This window comes from Tupaia chinensis, unplaced genomic scaffold (assembly GCF_000334495.1).
Source record: "Tupaia chinensis unplaced genomic scaffold, TupChi_1.0 Scaffold000186_1, whole genome shotgun sequence".
NCBI classification, from domain to species: Eukaryota; Metazoa; Chordata; class Mammalia; order Scandentia; family Tupaiidae; genus Tupaia; species Tupaia belangeri.
The window spans coordinates 733,897-759,089 of record NW_006159661.1 but is presented as its reverse complement, the minus strand read 5'-3'; the positions used below and the strand labels follow the sequence as shown (position 1 = coordinate 759,089).

At 41.2% G+C, this 25,193-nt stretch overlaps 1 protein-coding gene across 1 annotated transcript in view; it reads left to right on the top strand.

The window, feature by feature from the left end:
* Positions 1 to 430: 430 nt before the first annotated feature.
* MPHOSPH8 (M-phase phosphoprotein 8) overlaps positions 431 to 25,193 on the top strand; it is a gene marked incomplete at its 5' end in the record, with an annotated part of 33,025 nt that continues 8,262 nt past the window's right edge. Inside the window, 9 exon segments of the mRNA XM_014587146.2 lie at positions 431 to 586; positions 4,158 to 4,997; positions 7,548 to 7,647; positions 10,105 to 10,365; positions 18,589 to 18,714; positions 18,795 to 18,883; positions 20,438 to 20,578; positions 21,779 to 21,865; positions 24,505 to 24,659. Of these exon segments, the coding sequence (XP_014442632.1) occupies positions 431 to 586; positions 4,158 to 4,997; positions 7,548 to 7,647; positions 10,105 to 10,365; positions 18,589 to 18,714; positions 18,795 to 18,883; positions 20,438 to 20,578; positions 21,779 to 21,865; positions 24,505 to 24,659 (1,955 nt within the window).

Genomic DNA, 25,193 nt, shown 5'->3' with positions numbered 1-25,193 from the left:
GATTTTTTACATTCCATCTCTCTGTCTCTCCTCTCTGGCAAGTGCATGCACCCTATGCATCCCCCCGCCAAAAAAAAAAATTATAGTATTGGCCCAGTGTTTTGAAACATGTTAAACATTTATTAATAATTTCAATAGATGAAGAAAATAAATAAAATTGTCATCAGTATCTCTGGGTGACATTTATTTGGTTCTATTTTTTTTACATTGCTTTATATAGTCAAAAAAAGACCTTAGTCTTTGATTTATAAGGAGAGATCAGTGATACTCTTACAGTTTTGTAAAACCGCTTGCCTCAGTGGTGAATATACTTTATAATGTGAAATTCATTTCCATTTAAAGTTATTTCATATTCTTACACTTTGTATTTTGGGAAATCTAATCATGTCAACAATATGCTTTATTTGCCTCTTCTTAATTTGTATGACAGGGGAAAATCCTTTACAAAGTTCGATGGAAAGGCTATACATCAGATGATGATACCTGGGAGCCTGAGGTTCATCTGGAGGATTGTAAAGAAGTTCTTCTTGAATTTCGGAAGAAAGTTGCAGAGACCAAAGCTAAAGCAGTCAAGAAAGATATTCAGGTATCACATTTGCATGATATTTCTTTTTTGGATTTTAGGTACATATATTTTTTTATAAAGTTTATTGATACAAAGTATGAATAGTAAACAATTTACAAGTCATAGTAAATTACACAATATTTCCTAATGTAAATTTCATATAATCAGTTGATTCTTGTGGCTCTGTTCATTGATTTTTGCAAACTTCTTTCTGTTTGCAAGCAAGTATGATTTGGACATGAAGTTGATTAATATACCTTCCTTTAAAGGTAAGATGACTTTAAAAAAAAATGCCCAAGTCAAAACTTCACTTCTTCATTCATGATATGGGCAACTCTTTTTTTCTTTTTTTGGAGAGGTTTTTTACTATAGGGCGCATGCACTCGCCAGAAAGACAGAGAGAGACAGAAAGCGAGAAATCACCCCTCGGGGGGATGGTCATGCTGCAATCCCTTCTCCTCCATTCTCCTCTTAGGATCTTGGGCACGCATGCACACGTGCCTGGTGTGAGTTTAAGCCACCAGGTCTGGGACTTGAACCGTGGTCAACTACATGGGAGTCCAATGACATGTCCATTACGCCAACTACTGGTCCTAATGAGCAACTTATTTTTGTATATTTGAAGTATATTGCCACATATTATTTTGGTTGGTGTTGAGTATTTTCTTTCTTTTTTTTTTTTTTTTTTGAATTCACAATATTACTGTTATAGATACAACATACACTTATATTTAATCTATATTATTAACATATGTCATGTCTCTTAGTCAAAATAAAACAATTCTTAGGTAGCTTTATAAAGCTATACATTTTAATCCATTTTAGGTTATTAACAGGCTGATTTGTCTAGATCTTATTTTACTTCTGTTCATACTTCAATGTTTAGCTGTTTTTTTAGTTACTCTGATAGTAGACAAGAATAAAGAGATCAAAGGAACCAGAATCAGCAGTTGGCGTAATGGCTATGTCGCTGGACTCCCACGTAGTTGACTGCGGTTCGCATCCCAGACCCAGTGGCTTAAACTTACGCTGGGCACATGTGCGTGTGTGCCCAAGATCCCGAGAGGAGAATGGAGGAGAAGGGATTGTGGCGTGGCCATCCCCCCTGGGGAGTGATTTCTCGCTTTCTGCCTCTCTGTGTCTCTCTGTCTGGCGAGCGCATGCGCCCTATAGCAAAAAAAACCTCTTCAAAAAAAAGGAACCCAAACAAGTCAAACTTATAGCCTCAAGAGTCTGTTAGAGTGAAGTAATACTAAACTAATCCACAAATTTGGTTGTGGAGTTTTCCTTTGTGGGTTTGTCCAGTTTTATCCTTAATTGTCTTATTCCGTGAATAATTGTGTTACTTATTAATAAATCTTGGAAGAATTTCTCCATTTAGCTCTTCTAGATTTCATTATAGTTTCTATTCATAAATTAAATCAATTTGTACTTAACTTTTTGATTTTACCTTTTGTTATTTTTTAGAAATAATTGGGCCAGCAAGTGTCGTGGGATTAAGGTGCTGGATCCCACATGGCCAGCTGCATAGTTGTAGTCCTGGACTGAGCAACTCGAAAAACACACTGGGGGTGTGTGTGCGCACATGCTCAGGCCCCATGGTGGGTGCTTTCTCACTTTTTCTCTTCTCTCTTGCTGATGAGCACGTGAACACTTTGGCAAATTTTTAAAAAAAGGAAGGCCTAACCTTGAGATTTCTCTGGCTCTGTTTTACTCCTGCTATCACTTATGTCTGGATTTTCTCTTTTCTTTCTTTCTTTTTTTTTTTTAAGTTAATAAGCTTGTACTTTAATTCCATTTTTCCTTTTTAATTTTGTAGAGGTTGTATGTACGGCTGGGATGAGAGGAAGTGAGAAAGCATCCCTTCATAGGGATTGGTCACACTGCAATCCCTTCTCTTCTATTTCTCCCTCCTTTGGGGATTTTTGGACACACACACATGCCCGCAGCATGTTTTTCAAGCTGCTGGGTCTAGGACTCCAACTATGTATGGGCCACATAGAATCTAGTCACCATGGGTCTCCAGCCAGCCCTTCTCACCCCCTACTTTAAAAAAAAATCATGATAGAGTGACTGTGCACACATCAGAAGAGGAGAGGAACATGCTCCTTGGGGCTCAGTCACACTTTGATCTCCTTCTAATCCTTCAGCCTGCCAGGACCCTGGGCACATTTGTTTTCAGGCCAACTGGGACAGAGACTTGAATGGCAGTTGATATCGTGCTACAGATGCTGGGTCTGGAGCTTAGCTTTTCTTTGTTTCTATTTTCTCTGTCCTACTGTATCTCCTCATTTGTAACCCTTTGTTATGGAAGTCCTGGAATGGAACTTGGCTGGTTGCTTTTGAAGGTCAGGGTCAGCTGCTCTTCTCAAAGGGGCCAGGCTTTTTAGTGATTTCTTCCTTTGCATCCTGGCAGTGATGGCCGCCATCGCTTCCTCCTATATGGCTATCCATACCATGCAGGTCTCATAGCTCTTAGCAGTTTTGTCCTTATCTGTTGATATTTTGGTGTTCTCTGAGATACTTTGCCATTTAATTTTGCTGTGGATGTTGTTTGTGGGGGGTTTTGTGTTGCTATCTTTGTTGCTTTGTTTTTTATAAAGTGATTTGAGAAGACTGAGAAAGTTAAGCCAATATCACATAGTCCCATTGTCTGTTACTTTGGTAGAATATGTTACCAAGACCCTATCTCCAAGTCATTTTAGGATAAGACAGTTTTTTTGTTTGTTTGTTTGCTTGTTTGTTTGTTTTTTAGGATAAGACAGTTTTGTGAAATGGGAACTGAAAACACTTTATATAATATTTTTGTGTCTGTTCAAATACTTCATTTTTTAGGCTTCTCTTTCTTTCTGTATGTGTGTGTGGTGTGTGTGTTGTCTTAGGGTGTTACTATGCTGTGATCCTTCAGCCTCAGCGTCCTGAGTAGTTGGGACCATGGTCATATGCCTAGCTCTTAAGTGTGGTTGAGGAATTGAACCCCCTCCTCCATGTTGACCTAAACCTGCTGGGCAGAAGTATCAAAAACACTACTATAGCTGGGCCTTAGGTTTCTTTTTCAATTTTAGAATAGGAAAATACATTTTCCTCTTTTTTTTTTTCCCATAAGAATGTTTAGATTATATAGCACAAATTAAACCAGTTGAGTAAGATTTGTGTACAAATGAAATATAATAGCAAATTTAAGGATATTCTGGGAAACAAGATGTTAGAAGACTTGTCTTTGGGTTGGTAACTACTTTGTTGGCAACCAAGAAAGCCTGTAAAAATTACTTTCATGGTTTTTTTTGGAAATTTTGAAGTTCAAACTATTTAGAACCCATCGTACATGAGACTATTGTTTCTCACTCCTGCCTTTCAGCAGCACTGGCAGTGTCCTGCCCCTCTGTCTGTGCTTGTTTGCTCATTTTCACTACCAAGATCTATTAGCTCAATCATACGTATAAGAAATATGTTATGCAACTTCAATATAGGTAGATAATTTTAAGAAGTATAGAATCTACTTAGAAAAAAATCATTTTTGCCAGGTCTCATTAGTATTGCTTTTCAGAACTTACCACATAAATGAGTATTTACCCTTCTTTGTATTTTATAGAGACTGTCTTTAAGTAATGACATATTTGAAGCAAACTCTGATAGTGAGCCACAAAGTGAGACAAAAGAAGATACTTCTCCGAGGAAGAAAAAGAAGAAATTAAGCCAAAGAGAAGAGAAAAGCCCAGATCTGAAGAAGAAAAAAGTCAAGACTGGGAAACTGAAAGATAAGTCCAAGCCAGACCTAGAAGGTCCCTCAGAAAACTTCGGTTTTGATTTAAGAACAAAGAAAAGAATTTTCGAAGTCAAAGAAGAATTAAAGGAATCCAAAAAGCCCAAAAAAGATGAAATAAAAGAAACTAAAGAATTAAAGAAAGTTAATAAAAAAGGTGAGATGAGAGATTTAAAGACTAAAATAAGAGATGATCCCAAAGAAAACAGAAAAACAAAAAAAGAGAAGTGTGTTGAATCTCAGTTGGAATCTGAATCAAGTGTGTTTCATGATTCCCCTTTTCAGGAGGATGACAATGAAGATTTACCTTCTGACAACACAGAAGAGAAACAGAAAGTTAAATATGATAAAGATAGAACAGGACAAGATGCAGCTCAGGATAATGGTTTTGATAAACAGCTAGAGGGCAGCCTGAGTGCAGACGAGGATACAGATATCAAAGTCAGGAGGAAGAAGAAAAAACCAAGGAAGACTGAGGAACCCAAGAAAGTAGAAAATAAGAACACTCTCTTAGAGAAGAGAGCTATGGCCAAGAAGCAAAGGAATCAGGACAGAAGCAAAACTACCACTGAGTTAGATAAGCCAGCACTCTCATCTTCCCAAATACAGAAGGGTTCAAGATCGGGTTGGGAAGAAAGGAGTCTCCGGTCCTCTGACTCTGCTGAGGAGGTAAGGGTGATACTGAAAATCTTGTAAAATGCAGAAACACAGAAATCAGCACTGTTGTGAATAGGCACGAACTTTCACAAAGAGTGGAACAGTCCAACTGTAAGAGCGTTTCCATCATCAGTAAGTGAACAGTGTGAGCACTGTGGGCAGTTGTAAATGCAGAGGATCTTCTAGCCTTTGGGCCTCCCAGCCAGCTCTTAGTCTGTGGCTTGTTTTCATTTAGACCAACGACCGTTAGAAACCAGGGCTCAATTGTGAACAAAAGTCAGGGTTTATTTTTTAAAGGCACTCAGATGATATGTAGTACTATATAGTCCTGTTTATAGATTTATGAGGCTAGCTGTTCACCACCGAGTATTTATCCCCTCATCATCTTAAAAATACACCACTTTTTACTTAAGTATACAGTATATATATGCGTAAGTATATAGTATAGACAGACAACATACATTAACATTAGAAGGGTCGGATGCATATGCTCGTGGGAGAGGCAGAGAGAGATAAAGAGAGTGAGAAATCACCTCCCAGTGGGGCTGCCGCGCTGCAGTCCCTTCTCCTCCATTTCCTCTCAGGATTTTGGGCTCACATGTACATATGACCAGTGTGATTTTCAAGCCGCAGGGTCTGGGACTTGAACTGCAAAGTTGGCTATATGTGATCCAGTCGCCTTAAACTATGCCACCTTCTGGTTCCAACATTAAAAATCTTTTTAAGTTTTTTTTTAATTCCACTTATTGTTTAATTCGACCAGAGAGAAACGGCGAGAAAGCAAGAAACCACCAGGTCCCGGACTCAAACTGCTGTTGGCCACATGAGAATTCAGCTTCTTAACCACCATGCCACCTGCCGGCCCCAAAAGTCTTTTTTATTCTTATAAAAACATAGTTAATAGAAAATATGGGGGTCGACAGGTGGCTTGGCGGTTAAAGTGCTGGACATTCTCACATGGGTGACCACAGTTTGAGTCTCGGCTTTGGTGACTTTCTTTTTCACCATCCCCCCCCTGCGCCTTCATCTTTGTCTTTGTCTTTCTTTAGTCAAATTAAAATAAATGAATGAATAAATAAAAAATAAAAAATTCTTTAAAAAAGTAAAATGTCTATTTTTATAAGATTATTTATGTATTTTTGGGGGAGAGGTTTTTGCTATAGGGCACGTGCACTCCCCAGAAAGACAGAGGCAGAAAGCGAGAAATCACCCCCTGGGGATCATGTCCATGCCACAGTCCCTTCTCCATGTACGCACACGCGTCCAGCATGAGTTTAAGCCACCAGGTCCGGGACTTGAACCATGGTTAACTACATGGGAGTCCAATAATATAGCCATTGTGCCAACTGCTGCTCCCTTTTTATAAGATTATTTTTTAATGGAAATATTTTTTGGTTATGGAAGTATTTATATATTCAGTATTTATCAAGAGCTATAAATGTTTTCTTTTTATCTATTATTCCCAACTTTGGGAATTTTTCTTAAGGAAATCATTGTCTTTTTTTTTTTTTTAAGAATTATTTTATTTAACTTTATTTATTTTAATTTGACCAGGGAGGGACAGAGTGAGAGAGAGAGAGAAAGTGAGAAAGCAAGCCTTCAGGTCCAGGACTCGAACCGTGGTCAGCCATGTGGGAGTCCAGCACCCTTAACCACCACGCCACCTGCTGGTCCCAAAGAAATCATTTTCAAAGAAGAAAAAAGCTGTATATACAGCAATATTTGTGGCAATATTACCTCCAGCAGTAAAATTGTCTAATCATGGGGAAAATAATAAGGAAAATGTTAGGGATTGTTTTATAGCCATTGAAATACTAATCATATGGTTAGTGGAACAAAAAGTAGTCATATGTGGGTTAATAAGAGTAGGTAGAAATTTTTGAATTTTGTAAGTATGTATTTAAACTTTTAAAAAATATTTTAGAAGTTTATTTCTTTTATAAGAGAATCAGGGACCCCAGACCAGCCTGTTAGCTGGCCAGGATTATGGGTACATCTGGTCTGTTCAGGTCAACCTGGGATCTAAAGGGCGGGGGTGAGGGGACGCTCCCTGTCCAGAATCATGCAACAGTGTCCTCCTGTGCCACTGTAGCTGAGCCAATTGTTTTTTAAACTTCATTTGTTTATTTCATGAGAGAAACAGGCAACCTCAGCAGCATCTTCAAATATAGACTTCTCCCCCAAGCCAGTCTGGGATTATGGGCCACGCATGTGCACACTTAGCATGCTTGAGGAGATACCAGAACATTAACCCTGGGCCTTTTTTTTTGTAAGTTCAGTTGTATTGCTACTACACCAACATGTGGCCCACTATTTTATACTAATAACATTCTTACTTGTGAGTGGAGAAAACTGGGGTTGGGTTTTTGAATTTGTAGCATATTGTTAAAGGGAAGTCTTGAGTAAGGGAGCAACTTATGTGAAAAAGATTTAATGAGCAATGGTCATGTACCATAGTATAAAAAAGTAGTCATTGACACCAGCAACCTAATTTCTAGTTTTCTTATATATAGTATCAACTCTGTCTATTTGTTCTTTGGGTCTTATGTATGTATTTTTCAGGATAAAGAGAGCAAAAAATATGAGCCCAAAGAAAAATACCAGAAAAGGCATGATTCAGACAAGGAAGAAAAAGGCTGGAAAGAGCCCAAAGGATTTAAGAGTGAGTGTAAATACTAACATTTTACCATTTACATCACTATCTTTTTTTCTTTCTTTCTTTCTTTCTTTCTTTTTTTTTTTTTTTTTTTTTTAAGGTTCTGTCATAGGGTGTGTGAGCTTGCCAGAGACAGAGAGGGAAAGTAAGAAATCACCCTCTAGGGAACCTGGCCATGCCACAATATATTCTTCTCCATTCTCCATTTGGGATTTTGGGCATACACTTAGGCACATGCATCCTAAGTGTTTCTCAAGCCGCTGGATTTGGGACTCGTACTATGTAGTTGGCCATGTGGGATCCAACACCTCAACCACCACCCCACCTGCTGGCCCCCACATCACTGTCTTTTATCAAATAAATTAATTTACTGTGAAAATAGTCTCTGTTCTAACCTTCATTGCCATAAAAGTGGAAAATTTATTTACTGGGGAATTTAGTCTTATGTTACTTTCTTTTTTTGTGTCTTATGTTACTTTTATTTAACTAATTACCTAGGTTTATTATAATAATTTGTGTAATTATTTTCCTTCTGTTCACCTCACTCTTCCCCCTTTCAGTGTGATGATGCAGTAGGTTAGGATTATAGTACAACCAAAAAGTAAATTTGTATTTTATAGTGGATACTAAATAAAACAAATATTTGTTTAATCATTGTATTTAATTCTGTGTCATTTGCGTAAATATAATGCATACATACATTTGGGGTCACTTCAGTTTATACCACAAATAAGAATCCATGACAGATGGCAATACTGTAACAAGTACTTCATTAAAAAGTACCATCACAGTGTCTGAGTAGCCTTAGCAGGTAAATACTTGAGTTTATTAACCAGAGCACTTGAAATGCCTGTCCTCGTGGATGCAAGTGATTCTGAGAGATGGATCATTCTCCCTAGGCTTTCTCCTAAAAGCTGTATGTAGCTGAAGTAATAAAAAAGTAATTCTGTCCTAAGCCTGGGCCAGGGTGCAGCAGTAGTATCATGTAATCCAGGCTGAGAGGGAGCTGTGCTATTTCTGTGGGTTTACAGGTAAAGTGACTATTTAAGGACTGTGTTTGCTCAAGGTAGTGATCAAAATCTTTAACACTTAACTGATTTTGGGGTTTTTTTTGTTTTTTTTTTAAAGAGAGAAAGTGAGAAAGCAAGCCGCCAGGTCTGGGACTCGAACCATGTCAGCCATGTGGGAGTCTAGAGCCCTTAACCGCCATGTCACCTGCTGGCCCCCGCGTAACTGTTCTTTAAAGAGTTATTGGAGGTTGACAATACTGTAAAGCTGGACCTGGTTCATTAACTTCTGGAACCATGTATGTTGGTTTAAGGTCCCTTTTCACTGTGAGGAGATAGCCTTAAATGGACCTTTCACTGTGATCGCCTTAAATGGGGCTACTCTCTTGGTCCCTTAATAAATGGAATTTACCAAGTCTGGTGTTCAGTAGTATCCCCACCTAATAAAACCAATCTAGCACATACCCTGATTTTTGTTCTTCCTAATTTTTTTTTCTCTTTTTAGTTTTTTCTTCCCCCTCCCTTACTAATAAGGCGTGTGCCCCAGGGTGTGGAGAGGGGAGGGAAGGGCAGATAATGGCCAGGCTGCGGTCCCTTCTCCAGTCGCCTCTTGGGATTTTGGCATGCAGACACATGTACCCAGCATATTTTGCAGGCCACTATCTTACTACCAGGATTCAAAGTTGGCCACATGGGATCCATTTGCCTTAAACTATCATGCCGCTAGCTGGCCCTGGGTTATCTGGGTTACCTCTTAGAATAATTGCGTTGTCTATTTTCATCTTCCTTTTTTTTTTTTTAAGTTTACGTCTGTCTTTCATAACAAAAAGGCAGGTGTCCTTGACAGGGTCCCAACATGGAATCCTTCCTTCAGACTTCAGCCAGCCAGGATCACAGTTACACCCAGTGTGCCCAGATTGACCTGGGATCTGAACCCTAGGTCTCCTCCCGTTTGGCTCCAGCATCATGCAGTGGTGCCCTGCTGCCTGCATCACTGTGGCCAGGCCTGCCTTCCACTTTTATCTTTAGGTAAATAGCTCTTGGTACCAGGTACAGTTTTGTCAGAGGCACAGCCAGTGCTCTGGTCCTCTGCTCTCTCCCCCTCACTGATCATCAGAGACCATTTCTGGGCATGCTCCCTGATCCCATCATAGGCAAGCTGATATCCTTAGCAGGAGGTAAGGTAATGGTGCGTTTAGATGCGTGTACGGAAATGGTTTCTGTCAGCCATTTTCGCTAGACCTTTGTCAGAATGGAGGTGATTGTTCAGGACACATGATTTCAACAACTTTTCATACTGGACAGTCTTTCTAAATACTGATGGCCAGTAGACCAGATGAAACAACGTTGTGGCTTTGATAGTTAAGCTTAGCTAAGTCAGACAGTTAGAATTAAGATTTTCTTTTGATTATAACATATTGGTGATTCATACCAACAATTTTAATTTTTTTACTAGCATTCAAGGAAATCAGAAATGCATTTGATTTGTTTAAGTTAACTCCTCCAGAAGAGAAAAATGATGTTCCTGACAATAATAGGAGAAGAGAAGAAATAACACTGGATTCTAAAACTGTGGAAGATCACAAAACCAAGGAGAACAAGCAGGCAAGCCGAGAAAGGAGAAATACAAGAGATGAAACAGACACTTGGGCATACATCGCTGCAGAAGGTGATCAGGAGGCCTTGGACAGCATGTGCCAAACAGATGAGAATTCGGGTGAGTGGGTTTGGAATTGTTTTGCATTTGTCGGGGTAATGCATCAGTATTCACTCTCCTCCATATTCCCCCATGGTAAATCTGATTTCAAGATCAGAAAAGGTGTAGAAGATACTAATTGGATCTCTTTTGAATGAATAACTTTTTATATTGAAGATGTGAGTCATTCTGTGACCTGAAAATGGATCAGACAAATAGTTTCTGAGTTCCTATGATGTCCTCAGCACACTTAGAAATATAAACATTTCTGGGACAGCCCATTGGTGCACTGGTTAAGTGCTATGCATAGAAAGCCAGTTCCTACATGGCCCACAGCAGTTCACATCCAGGCCCTGGTGCTTGAAAACACACAGGGCACGGATATGCATGTGTGCCCCAAATCTTTACAGGATGTAGGAAAAAGGATTGCAGCGTTACTACCTCCCATTGGGGGGCTATTTTCTCCCCATCTTTGTCTCTGTCTCTGATGAGGCATGCACCCTCTGACAAAGAAAAAAAATTTTTAAAGTTCAAAAATTTTCTGCCTTACCTGTTTGTGTCAGGCAGTGTGATTATATATCTGATTAGAATTCTTTCAAAAATGAGACTTACGGCATTTCCCTTTTTGTATATTTGCTACTGAAGCAAACGGTATTCTGCCCTTTTAGCAGCAGATAACATTTAATAAGATTATACAGGGACCAGCAGTTAGCGTAATGGCTATGTCGCTGGACTCCCATGTAGTCGACCGCGGTTCGCGTCCCGGACCTGGTGGCTTAAAACTCACACCGGGCGCGTGTGCGTGCGTGCCCAAGATCCCGAGAGGAGAATGGAGAAGAAGGGATTACGGCGTGGCCATACCCCCTGGGGAGTGATCTCTCGCTTTCTGTCTCTCTGTCTCTGTCTGTCTGGCGAGCGCATGCGCCCTATAGCAAAAACCTCTCCAGAAAAAAAAAAAAGATTATGTAGTAAATGTTATAAGGACATTGGAACTGGCTGAGGAGGAGGAGAGGACCTTTTACAGAATACAGAGGTTTGTTTTGTTTTGTTTTGTTTTAAGAGAGATTTTTGCTATAGGGCGCATGTACTTCTCTATATCCATTTTTATTTTTATTTTCTTTTGGAGAGGTTTTTTGCTATAGGGCACGCAATCCCTTCTCCTCTCGGGATCTTGGGCATGCATGCATAGGTGTCCGGTGCAAGTTTAAGCCACCAGGTCCGAGTCTTCAACTGTGGTTGACATGGGACACAGCCATTAAGCCAACTGCTGGTCCCTCAATATCCATTTCTGTGTAACAGTAAAAATAATATAAAAAAAGATACTATTTTCAATCACAACATGTTTACAAGATTGCTAATATTGTTCATAAAAGATAACAGATCTGCATGAAGAAAATTAGAAAAGATTTCTTTAAAGTTACTAAAATCTGTATCTGCCATTGTTATTTTTTTTGCTATAGGGCAGTGCACTCACCAGAGAGAGTGAGATAGAGAAACTGAGAAATCTCCCCCCAGAGGGTGTGGCCATGCAGCAGTCCCTTCTGTGTTCTCCTCTTGGGATTTTGGCCAAGCATGCATATACCCTGTGTGATTTTCACGCTGCCAGGTCTAAGATTCACACTGCAGCCAGCCACATGGGACCCAGAGCCTTACCTCTCACACTACTTGCTGGGTTCCCCCATTGTTATCTTTTTAAAAAAAAATTTTAAAAAGAATTATTTATTTAATTAATTCCAATTGTTGTTATTTTTTAATTTAACCAGAGAGAGAAAGGGAAAGTGAGAAAGGAAGCCACCAGGTCCTAGACTTGAACCACAGTCAGCCCTGTGGGAAGCCAGCTCCTTTAACCACCACGCCACCTGCTGGTCCCATCCCATTATCATCTTTAATGTTTGCTTTAGGGCATGGATGCTTACCAGAGAGAGAGAGAGAGAGAAAATGAGAAAGCACTCCTCAGGATGGTGACCATACCATAGTCCCTTCTCTATTCCCCTCTTGGGATTTTAGGCACACATGCCTGGCATGTTTTTCAAACCACTGTATCCAGGACTTAAACTTTGTAGTCTGCTATGTGGGATCCAGCAACCTTAATCATTAGCCACTGACTAGCCCTGCCATCATCATCAGACAATTTTATTTATTTATTTTTACTTATTTTCTCTCTTTCTTTATTACCATAATCTTGTTTATATTACATTGAATCACATATAACTTTACAGTGTATTACATTCTTTTTCCAGAAGGAATGCCATGCACGTCAGTCAACACAGAGACATTAAAATCCCCATTTCATCATCCAATAGCTTTTCATTATTTTTCCTGATCATCATTATCATTATTATTATTACAATTATTTTTTAAACAGTCAATCACTATTTCTCATTTTGCTTATAAAAAGACTTTATCCAACATGGGACCAGCAGTTAGCGTAATGGCTATGTCACTGGACTCCCATGTAGTTGACCGCGGTTCGAGTCCTGGACCCGGTGGCTTAAACTCATGCTGGACGCATGTGCGTGCGTGCCCAAGATCCCGAGAGGAGAATGGAGAAGGGATTGCTGCGTGACCATCCCCCAGGGGGTGATTTCTCGCTTTCTGTCTCTCTCTGTCTTTCTGGTGAGCATAAGCCCTCTATAGCAAAAACCTCTCCAAAAGAAGAAGAAGATGGGAAAAAAAAAAAAAAAAAGGCTTCACCCAACATGAAATACTTCTCAAGACCAATCCAGTTGAGAATACTATACACGTCATCCTCAACAGGTAATAAGCCATATGTGTCCTACTAATGTCATGCCTCTCTATTCTCTTGCTATCTTTCTCTATACTCTTCTCCTCTCCTGCCCCATTCTACACTGTCTTATCATCATTAACTATTTTCACTACTTTTATGTCCTCCAATATTTTGATCTCTACCATAGAGTGCAGACAGTATAAAGTGGATACATACAGTATCTTTCTTTCATATCTTGGCTTCACTCAGCAATAGATCCTTCATCTCTGACCACTTTCTATCAAATGCCAAAGTCTTGGTTTTTTATGGCTGAGTAGTATTCCATAGATTATATGTGCCACACTTTTCCAATCTATTCATCTTCTGTGGACATTTGGGTTGTTTCCATGTTTTGGCAATCGTGAATAATGCTGCAGTAAACACTGATGTGCAAGCACTTATCCAACTGAGCATTCTCCTGTCCTTTGGGTACATACCCAGAAGTGGGATTGCTGGATCAATGGTAGTTCTATTTGTAGATCTTTGAAGAACCTCCATATTGTCTCCACTGTGTCTGAACCAGTTTACATTCCCACCAACAGTGTAGGAGAGTTCCCTTTTCATCACCTCCCCACCAATACTTAGCACATTTTATATATTTTTTAAAATAGTTTTAGAAATTATTTATTTAATTTTATTTATTCACTCATTTTTATTTAATTTGATCAACGAGAGAGAGAGAGATTGAGAGAGAGAGAAGAGAAAGTGAGAAAGCAAGCCACCAGGGTGCCTTAACCACCACACCGCCTGCTGGTCCCCCATCACATTTTATATTTTTAATCTTTGCCATTCTGACAGAGGCTAGGTGGTATCTCATTGTGGTTTTTATCTGCATCTCCCTTATGATGAGGGATGTTGAGCATTTCCTCATATGGTTTTTGGCTGTTCATATGTCTTCCTTAGAGAGATTTTTGTTCAGCTCATTTTCCCATCTTTTAATTGGGTTAATTTTTTTTTTCGCATAAGGCGCTTGAGTTCCCTGTGTATTCTTGTTATCAGTCCCTTGTCTGAGGCATATTTAACAAAAATATTCTGCCATTCTGAGGGTTGTTGGTTCACACTTGTTACTGTGTCCTTTGGTGTGCAGAAACTTCTTAGTTTGATATAGTCCCACTTGTCTATTTTAGGGATTATGGCCTGTGCTTTGAGCATCTTATTTAAGAAGTCTTTGCCTACTCCAATGTCTTCCAGAGTTTCCTCAGCATTTTCCACCAGTAGTTTTATTGTTTGAGGTCTTAGGTTCAGATCTTTGATCCATTTTGAGTTGATTTTTGTTAATGGTGAAAGATGGGGGTTCATTTACTAGACATTTTTATAAATTTATCTTTTTTCTCTTACTACATTGCTGCACTTCCAACAAAAATCTCAACATAGTTTTTTAATGAAATTTACTAACATTTGTGAAATTTATGTAACTAAGAAAACGAATAAAGCCTATTATCTCAGTAGTAATCAAAACCTACTGTGTAGGGACCAGCAGTTAGCATAATGGCTATGTCACTGGACTCCCACGTAGTTGACCGCAGTTTGAGTCCCGGACCCTGTGGCTTAAACTCACGCCAGGCACGTGTGAATGCATGCCCAAGATCCTGAGAGGAGACTGGAGGTGAATGGATTGCGGCATGGCCATCACCCCTGGGGGTTGATTTCTCCGCTTCTATCTCTCTGTCTCTCTCTGTCTTTCTGGCAAACACACGCACCTATAGCAAAAGCCTCTCAAAAAAAAAAAAACCTGTTTAAAACTGCAGCTGTCAATACAGTGGTTATGTGGTACAGAGAAAGTGGATTAGTGCAACAGAGTAGAATCCTAAGTCAGACCCATGCAGATCCAACAGCTGGTTCAAGGACAAGAGGCACCACACAGTTCATGCTGGCAAGACAAGCTCTTCATTACTGGGATCAGGATTCTAGATTATGCAAATGACAAAACTAACATACATAAAATCAAATCCACTTCAACTAGAGAGAAGGTATTTAGGTTTTAGGTATTTAGAGGATTAGGATAATACATGACCCTTGTGGGTAGGAAATAATTTCTTAAACGAGACACACACCAAAAAACATAAAAGAGTAAAAGATAAAAGAGGGGGCAGCAGGTGGTGTCGTGATTAAGGTACTAGACTCCCACATGGCCGACCATAGTTCAGGGCCTGCTGGCAGCCTTCTCACTTTCCTTCTCTCTGTTCAAATTGCAATACTAATGATAAATAACATGAAATCTTAATAAAAGGGTAATAGGGCTGGCCCTGTAGTACAGTGGTTGGGTGTTATGCATTGGGAGCCAGATTCCACATGGCTAGCCCAGTTCGAAGTCCTGGCTCTGGCAACTTGAAAACGTACTAGGTGTATGTGTGTGTAGCTGAATTCCTAATGGAATGGAGGAAGAAGGATTGTGATATGATCGTACCCCATTGCGAGGCACCTTCCCTTGCGTCAGTGCACATCTGGCAGTATAAATAAATAAGTAAATGATTGAGTGATAAAAGTTGACCACAAAGTAAGTTTTGTTCCTCAAAGCTACCTTTTTTTAGTTATTTATTTGATTCTATTTGTTGTTACTATTTTTAATTTGACCAGAGAGAGAGAGAAAGGGAAAGCGAGAAAGCAAGCCGCTAGGTCTGGGACTCAAACTGCAGTCAGCCATGTGGGAATTCAGCACCTTTAACAACCATGCCTCCTGCTGGTCCCAAAGCTACTATTAAGTAAAGAGTGAGAAACAAGGATGAGTGTCCAGAATATCTGTAGAATGCCAGTAGGTTTTCTTTTTTTTAGAAAAAAGCAGAAGGCCTGAAGATGGCATGGAGGTTAAGGCAGAGGGATCCCATGTGGCAGACTGCGGTTGGAGTCCCAGATCCATTGGTTTGAAAATCACACTGGGCACGTGCATATGCGTGCTCAGATTCCCAAGAAGATATTGGAGGAGAAGGCATTGGGGTGTGGCTATACCCCGGGGGGCAATTTCTCACTTTACCACTTTTATAGTCTCTGGTTAGCATACAAGCTCCATAGTAAAACTTAAAAAAAAAAAAAAAAAATTAACCATATTTTTGGGGGGGATATGTGTAATTATGACAAAATTATCTTAAAAGAAGATGGGAGGTCAGACAGAGGCTCCACATGTGAATGACACGGTGGAAAGGGTGGCTAAAGTGCACAGGCACTCGAGGTTCTGTTGGTCACAGATGTGTCCTTCATCGTTTCACTTCACTTGTTTGTTTTGCTTTTTAATTTAAGGTGCATGTGCTCATGGTGGGGGGTTAAGTGACAAAGCACCTTCAAGGGGGAATGACCGTGCCACAGTCCCTTCTCTTCCATTCTTGGGATTCGGGGCTTACACACATGCACACGCCCAGCGCGAGACCAGCCACTCTAACCACCACGCGTTCTTTACCATGTTAGAGAGAGAGGGCAAGCCCATAACTCAGTGTTTAGGCACTGGGCAGAGAAAGCCAGATTCCATATGGCCAACTGCTGTTCAGGTCCCAGTCCTGACAGCTTGAGCATGCTCAGGCACACATGCGTGTACTCGGGATCATGATGAGATGGAGAACTGAAGGAGGATCATTGTGTGACCGGCTAGGGGGTGCTTTCTCTCTCTCCATTTAAAAAAAAAAAAAAGTTAAAGGTATCAGGTTCTGAGGCAAGAGCCAGCACTTGGTGGAATGAACATCAGTTTGTTTTGTTTTGTTTTTTTGGATGAACATCAGTTTTGAACCAGTTTCCTTCATTAGAGCTCATAGTCTGATCTGCAGCACAATTGGAACTTGGTGGTTTTGATCCAGGAGCGTTCTAGCATTGGCAGCATGGTCCTTTGAGTTAAAGGAAACAGAGTTGATGTGGCTCCTCACTGTTCTCCTGCACCAGCTTACTGTGCTGCTATGACGAAGCTTGCTCTGGGCAGGAGCAGACTCCGTGCAGGTCTGAGGCTTGCTCGTGTGTTTCTTGGCAGACCCCAGGGCCTTCCGAAGCCTCTCCTCTCTGTGCCGTGTGTCTCATTACAGGTTATCATGATGGAGAAAATGAATGAATTCACGTAAATACATTAAAGCATCTTAGGCATACTGTTTCCACTGCTATCACTCAAAAATTGAGGTCTGGGGAGATGTCCCGACTTAATCAGAGCCACACACAGCAGAAAGGGAGCTGGGATGCAGAACCAGGATGTGTGACTCAGTGGTACTGTTTCTGTGGCATCATGTTCTCAGCGAGACGAGCGTTGGGGCCTTTGGAAAAAATTCATTTATTTCCATGTCTTTTACAAACTTCTATTCTGTGGCAAGGTTTTATGCTCAACATCTGTGTAGTTTGAGGAATTGGTTTTAGGTTGCATTCTTACCTTTTTTTTTTATTTTTTTAAAAATTTTGCCAGAGGGGATGTACACTCCTGAGAAAGAGACTAAGAGTGATAAAACATCCCCCATGGGGAATGGTCATTTCTTCTCCATCTCTCTCTCTTCGGCATTTTGGGCATGCACGCAAATACATCCAGTGTCTTTCTGAGGCTACCACGTCAGATACTCAGACTGCTCAGTTAGCCGTGTGGGATCCAGCTACCCTTAACTATCATGCTGACCCAATTTTTCCTTTTTATAAAATAGCGTAATTTTGAGTTACTCGCAGATGAACTGTACTGAGATCTCTGTGCTTTATTTCAGTGGTAATGAGAATGCCCATTCATGTTCCCAGTGGTAATGAGCCCATGGTTCCCATAGCTGGGGGAGGAAACTAGTCCCGGTCTGGTCATAAGGATCAGCAGTCGGTGATGTATTTACATGAAGATCTGGTCTGCATATCTCTGTAAAGGGCTGAAACAACGTACTCCATCTAAGAAAGGCCGAAGACGGAAGTTACTTTAGAATTACTTTGGAGTCTTACTGAATGCTTGTGATTCCCCCTATGAGAAATTCCTTTCATATCTAGATATATAAAAACCTGGATAGTCCTGTACTTAAAATTCCCACTTTACAGGTTACCTATTTATGTCTGTTGCTTTGAAGCCCATGGCATCTAAATGCAAATCATTCATATAACCTCACAGAGAAAATCAAGAATTTATCAATTAAAGACTCGAACTGTATAATGATCTATGTTAAAAGTGTATGTACATGGGACCAGCAGTTAGCGTAATGGCTATGTCGCTGGACTCCCACGTAGTCGACCGTGGTTCGAGTCCTGGACCTGGCAGCTTAAACTCACACCGAGCACATGTGTGTGCATGCCCAAGATCCCGAGAGGAGAATGGAGGAGAAGGGATTGCAGCATGGCCATCCCCCCTGGGGGGTGATTTCTCACTTTCTGTCTCTCTGTCTCTGTCTTTCTGGCGAGCACACGCGCCCTATAGCAAAAACCTCTCAAAAAAAAAAAAATAATGTACACACAGTTTCTGCTAAAGCACTACAGATTTAATAAACAGCATTGTGGGTTTTTTTTTTTATATTCCAAAAAAATATGTTAATAAGACTTTTTGTGTGTTTCAGATGGCAGGCAACAGATTTTGAATTTGGGCATGGACTTGCAGTTAGAATGGATGAAATTAGAAGATTTCCAAAAGCACCTTGATGGGGAAGATGAGGATTTTGCTGCAGCAGATGCAATTCCAAGCAGTGAGTCATTTTAGAATTAGAAGGATCCCTTTCTCAAACCTAGCTACCTCAAACCACATTTATCTTTTCTTTCACTTCAGATTTGTTGAGAGATGCTGTGAAAAATGGGGATTATATTACTGTAAAGGTTGCACTTAATTCAGATGAAGAGTATAACCTGGACCAAGAGGTAATACGTCTTTGAAAATCTCATGAAAAGAAGATGGAAAGTAGCTCTCTGAAAAGAATTCAGTTCGATTTTTGTCATTTTTTAACTGCAGAGGCAATGCATGTTTACTTTTTAAAATGATCTATCCGGTTTTGTCTGTGGTTCACCCTCTGTTTATCCGAGGAGTGTAACATGAATCCCATGTTCATGTGGCCACTGGTGTTTCTTTGGTCCTTGATCATTTGTAGCAGTTGCCCATCTTTCTGTGGTTGCTGGGGACTTTTCATATTGATACACAGTTTTTTAATCTTTCATATGAAAGCGTATTAATTCATCCTAGTTTTCAGGTTTTGTGTTTGAAGTCATCCGTTGCTTAAAGGATTTTTGTGTCAGTCATCTCATTTATGACTCTTGCATTTTTTGTCTTAGGAAAGGAAAACCTTTTATATTTTAGTTTTCTAGCTTTGGTAGTAGTTTTTTAGGTTTAATTTTATGGGATTACAGTTCAAAAACTTGATGGGATTTTGACTGAGATGGCATGAAATGTAGATTAATTTGGCTGAGAGTTGACTTTATTTACATCTTGAGTCTTCCTTCTAGGAGCATGACCCATCTTTACATTTACAGCTCTTCATTTATTCTCTTAAGCAAAACTCCCTGAGTTTTTTTTCTCTCTTTCTTCATAGAAGTCTGCATATTTCTTTCAGATATATTTCATACATGTTTTATAATATTTTGTTATCTTCCTGTGGTATTTAGTGTTTTTATTCATTCTTTTTTTTTTTTTTTTTTTTTGTGGGAGAGGTTTTTGCTATAGGGCACATGCGCTCGCCAAAGAGACAGAAAGTGAGAAATCACCCCCCAGGGGTGTTGGCCACACCGCAATCCCTTCTCCTCCATTCTCCTCTTGGGATCCTGGGCACGCATGTACATGCTCCCGGTGTGAGATTAAGCCACCAGGTGTGGGACTCGAACCGTGGTTGTCTACATGGGAACCCAGCGATTTAGCCATTACGGAAACTGCTGGTCCCCATTCCTTTTTTTTTTTTTTTAAGAATTATCTCATTTTATTTATTTATTTTAATTTAACCAGAGTGTGGGGGTATTGAGAAATCAAATCGCCAGGTCTAGGACTTGAACTGTGGTCGGCCATGTGGGAGTCCAGTGCCCTTAACCACCATGTCACTTGCCAGCTCCCACTCCTACTTTTTCTAACCAGGCTATCGAAATCAAACCTAAGTGGGGCCTGATGGTTAAGGACGCCGGACTCCCACATGGCCAACCACGGTTTGAGTCCTGGACCTGGTGACTTGTTTCCTCACTTTGTCTCTCTCTCTCACTGTCCCTCAATGGTCAAATTAAAATAAACCAATAAAAATAAAATAAATCAATAAAGCTAAATAAAATACTTTTTTTAAAAAAATCAAACCTAAGTAGATGCTTAAATCATTGTACTTCAGTGATTTCATATTTAGACATGTTAAGTGAAAATACTTGTCTCTAAAATAGTTTCGATTAAATATTAGCTTATTTTTTGTTTTGTGTGCTTGCTTTTTTTTAACAAAACGAACCCAGGATTCTAGTGGGATGACACTAGTGATGCTTGCTGCTGCGGGAGGACAGGATGACCTCCTGCGACTCCTCATCACAAAAGGAGCAAAAGTGAATGGGCGGCAGAAGAACGGGACAACTGCCCTCATTCACGCTGCGGAGAAGGTTCGTGCCTTTAGCTGCATCAGTCTCTGAGTCTTCCTGGAAACTCTTGCTGATGGCCTAAGAAAATCTGGCTCTGTAGTGAATTAGAGCAGTCACACAGTCACATGACCTTGTAATTTTGTGTGTGTTAATCTGACATGTAATGAATGAATTGTTTTAATCAGTAGTAATAGTATGTAATAAAAATTTTCAACATGTAATTTATCTAGTTGGAAGTAGCAGTAATTTATAGAGAACTGTTGATTAAAGTACTAATATTGATTGTCATCTTAGGTAATTTAAAAATACAACTGAAATTAGGTATTTCTTTTGGATATTAATAAGAATGGCCCCATAGATTAGCTTTTTTTTTTTTGAGAGATACTTTTGGTATAGGGCATGTGCACTCACCAGAGAGACAGATAGAAAGCAAGAAATCATTCCCCCTGGGGGATGGCCACTCTGTAATCTCTTCTCCATTCTCAGGATATTGAGCACACGCACCAGCACCTTACCGACTATGCCACCTGCTGGCCCCTACATTGCCTTTTCCCCATTAATTGTTTTTTTTGTTTGTTTGTTTGTTTGTTTTTTTTGGAGAGGGTTTTTGCTATAGAGCGCGTGCGCTCACCAGACGGAGAGAGAGAGACAGAGAGATAGAAAACAAGAAATCACCCCCCAGGGGGGATGGCCACGCCGCAGTCCCTTCTCCATTCTCCTCTCAGGATCTTGGGCGTACACGCACATGCGCCCGGCGTGAGTTTAAGCCACCGGGTCCAGGACTTGGATCACGATCGAGTACGTGGGAGTCCAGTGACATAGCCATCACGCTAACTGCTGGTCCTTCCCCTTAATTTTTTTTAAAAGAATTATTTAATTTCATTTGCTATTATTATTTCATTACTTTTTTTGCATAGCTGCCAGGTCCGGGACTCGAACATCAGTCAGCCACATGGGAGTCCAGCACCTTACCCACTATGCCACCTGCTGGGTCTCCCAAATTGTCTTTTCAGATTGAAGTCAGCAGTAAGCCCTCACGTGCAGGTGGAACAGCAGTAGCTGCTCTCGGGAACTCAAGGGGCAGAGCCAGGGGCCTTGTGCCTACAATTGATCGGGACAGAATCTCTGTATTTTTCCTGATGACTGAAAATTTCAAAACATATAAAAATATCTTTTAAAGAATTTTGGGGATTATATCTTTTTTTGTTTGTTTTTTAATAGAACTTTTTAACCACAGTGGCTATTCTTTTGGAAGCGGGAGCCTTTGTAAACGTCCAGCAGAGCAATGGTGAGACTGCGCTGATGAAGGTGAGTCCATTTCATGGGTGAGCTGTTCCTGCAGTCTCAGCAGTTTGTTCATCCTCATGTGTTGGGGCTGGGAAGGTCTTGCGGGACAAGAACACCTGCATCATCACAGCAGATGGTAGCTGTGGCAGTGCCGCTCCTGGGGGCAGGAGATACACAGCAGCACAGTGGCAGGTAGAGCTTGCTGTGGCAGTGACAGAATGGAACAGGCACAGAAATGTACCTTGTGGCCCCAGAGAAGCCTGGGGAGGGAGGGGTGGGTGGGGACAGGAGGCCTTAGCCGGAGCTAGAGTCACATGGGCAGGACTACAGGCCTGGAAGCAGGTTCTGGGAATAGAAAAGAGCACAAGTTACTGTGTGTGTTACTATTTCACGTTGGTGATAGGTCTCCTTAGCCTCAGATTTCACGTTTTGGAATTGGAATCTGCAGACGTCTTGAGTGGGAGGTGGTTAAAGCCCCTTCCTAGCCTGTGACACCTACTTGCTCAGTGGTATTGCATTTTCCTTATGGGAGCCTCAGCCCTAGCCTGTGCATTCGTTTGTGGCAGTTCTGGGTTCCTGCCCTACAGGGCCAGACACCGAGTGCAGGGTGGTCGGCTCACTTCTCAGTGTGACAGCTCGCTTTCCTGGGATGCAGCCTTCTGCCCCATGCCAGTTCTAAGCTTTGCTTGCTACTTTGTGTGGCTATTTCATTTTTGGTTGATGAAAACATATTTCAGACACAACCTGAGCTTTGAATCTCTCATTTCCCTTATATGTTTCTCCTACCACCATTATGTTGACAGCAGAGCCTGCCTCTCACAGCCTCATTGCAGTGAGATCACTGGGCACATTTGAACAGTGCTTTAGATAATTCTGGAGGGGGACATAAACACTAGGTGGCCTTCTGAGGGCATTTGGCAGCAACCAAAGAGTTTAAGCTGGAAAAAGATAATCAGATCCAAGATTTTCATTTGTTTTAATATTCCTTATTAGAGGAAATGGATTGGAGAGAAATGCTATTCACAGACTTGTCGGGAGTGAAGATCACATGCATTAATACTACCTAAGTAGTGACTGAGGGGATGAAAGTGAGTCGATTCCCCAGCTTCTTTGGAGGTAGAACTCACCGAATTTGGTAACAGAAGTTGATGCCTCGGTGTTTTATTTCCCTAGCTAGTAAACAGGCCTCTCGGTGTGTACAGACAGGCATTCAGCTGTGCAGTTGCAGTCTCAGGAGCCATCTCACATTGGAACTGTAAGCTTAGTGGAGAGGTGGACTGGAGATTCAAATTTGGGGGTTGTCAGTCTAGGTAAGAACAATTCCTGTAGACCGGGGAGGGGGGTGTCACTAACAGTGGGAAAGGAGAGAAAGGCCCAGGATGGAAGGAGACGACATGGGAAGGGCCAGAGAAACAGGGTGATAACAAGGGGGGAGTGGCAGGCAGGCAGCATGTCCACAGGACACAGCCAGCACGACGGTGTGTGGAAATGGGCCTTTGGGAGTTTGCATGTGCTGAGGTGGAGGGGAGTGCGTGCAGTGGGTACAGAGGGGATGTTGCCCAGGAGCATGGGGGTAATGGGTTGGGCAGGGTGTTTTTTTCCCCTCTGGAAAAAAATTGGTCATGACTAGAGTGAGGTTACAGAGAAACTGCCTTCATTGTGGATGTTGGAGGTCTAGTTGTTTCATCCGGGCTGGTCTTCCTGGTCACTGCTGTCCAGTGCCCTGTGCACAGCAGGACACCCAGCAGCTCCCTGGCCTTGAGGCTAGGGCAGCCACCCCAGCTACACTGTGCAGAGGCAGGCCCTGCCCTGTAACCTGCAGGGGCCTGTGTCTCTGCAGTTGTTTAAGATCAGCTGTGTAACAAGCAGGACTGTTAGCTTCCTCCCCTTTTTTCATAATGTGCCAGAGGGCATGTGTTCACCAGAGGGCGATAAGAAAGCACCTCCTCCCCCCCCCAAGAGGCCACAGCCAACTGCAGTCCTTTCTCCACCTGTTAATCTGCTTGGGACTTTGCGCATGCACACATGTGCTTGGTATGTTTCCCAAGAATCCAGAGGGGTTTGGATACAAACCACACAGTCAGCTATGTGGGATCCAGCCACCTCAATACCATGCATCCTGCTATCCCCAGTTATCCTTTTGACAGCTGTCACAGCTCCAGCTTAGATTTGTAGATGGAAATCTGTGTGCTTAATTAGCCTCCTTCAGAGCACCTGCGGGGAAATTTGGATGTTTTATGATCCTGTGAAGTGTGTTAGAGATTCTCAGTACAGACCTAATAGTAAGGACCAGCCTTCCTTATCTATAACTGGGCCTCTGCAGAGATGCAGGCTCACGGGAGACAGCCCACAGCAGAGAGAGATGCAAAGATTGCCAAGAGACAGACCTGCTGTTTGTTTTGTCTTGAGACTTACGTACACTTGTAAGTTGCCCGTCGAAAGGTCGGTCAGTGAAGAACAAAGCATGGATTTCTGTGCTGCAGGCTGAGTAAAGGGAGCACCCAGGTGCCGCTGATGTAACAATGCAGCGGTTTCTGGCCCCAGGTGTTCTTGTCTCTTACATTACTTTGTCTCTCACAGAAAATGTCCAAGCATATGGGAGAAAGAGTTGAGCTAGCACTTTTATGAAGTAATCGTTACTCCTGTTCTCCTGACTTCAGGCCTGTAAACGGGGAAATTCGGACATCGTACGACTTGTAATTGAGTGTGGGGCTGACTGCAACATTTTGTCGAAGCACCAGAACAGTGCCTTGCACTTTGCAAAGCAGTATAATAACGTGCTTGTGTATGACTTGCTCAAGAGCCATTTAGAGACGTAAGTATGAAGTTCATATGTCATGGGTCACAGAGTAGGGAATACTTAGACACAGCCAGCCGTGCTCAGAAAGTGTCCCAATAGGTTTGTTTCAGGTTTTATTTACTTTTTAAAATAATTTTTTAAATTTAACTTTATTCATCCTTTTTATTTTGACCAGAGAGGGACAAAGAGGAAGAGAAAGTGAGAAAACAAGCTGCCAGGTCTGGAACTTGAACCACAGTCAGCCATGTGGGAGTCCAGCGCCCTTAACAACCATGCTACATGCCAGCCCCTTATTTATTTTTGCAAAGAATTTTATTGAACGTACTTTATTTATTAAATTTGACCAGAGAGGAACAGAATGAGAGTGAGAGTGAGAGTGACAGAGAGAGAGAGAGAGAGAAGGGAAGTGAGAAAGTAAGTTGCCAGGTCCAGGATTCAAAGTGCATTTGGCTGGCCATGTGGGAGTCCAGAGCCCTTAACCACCACACCACCTGCTGGCCCCAGGTGAATTTTTTTAAAAGAGGTTTTTTTTTTTTTTTTTTTTTTTCC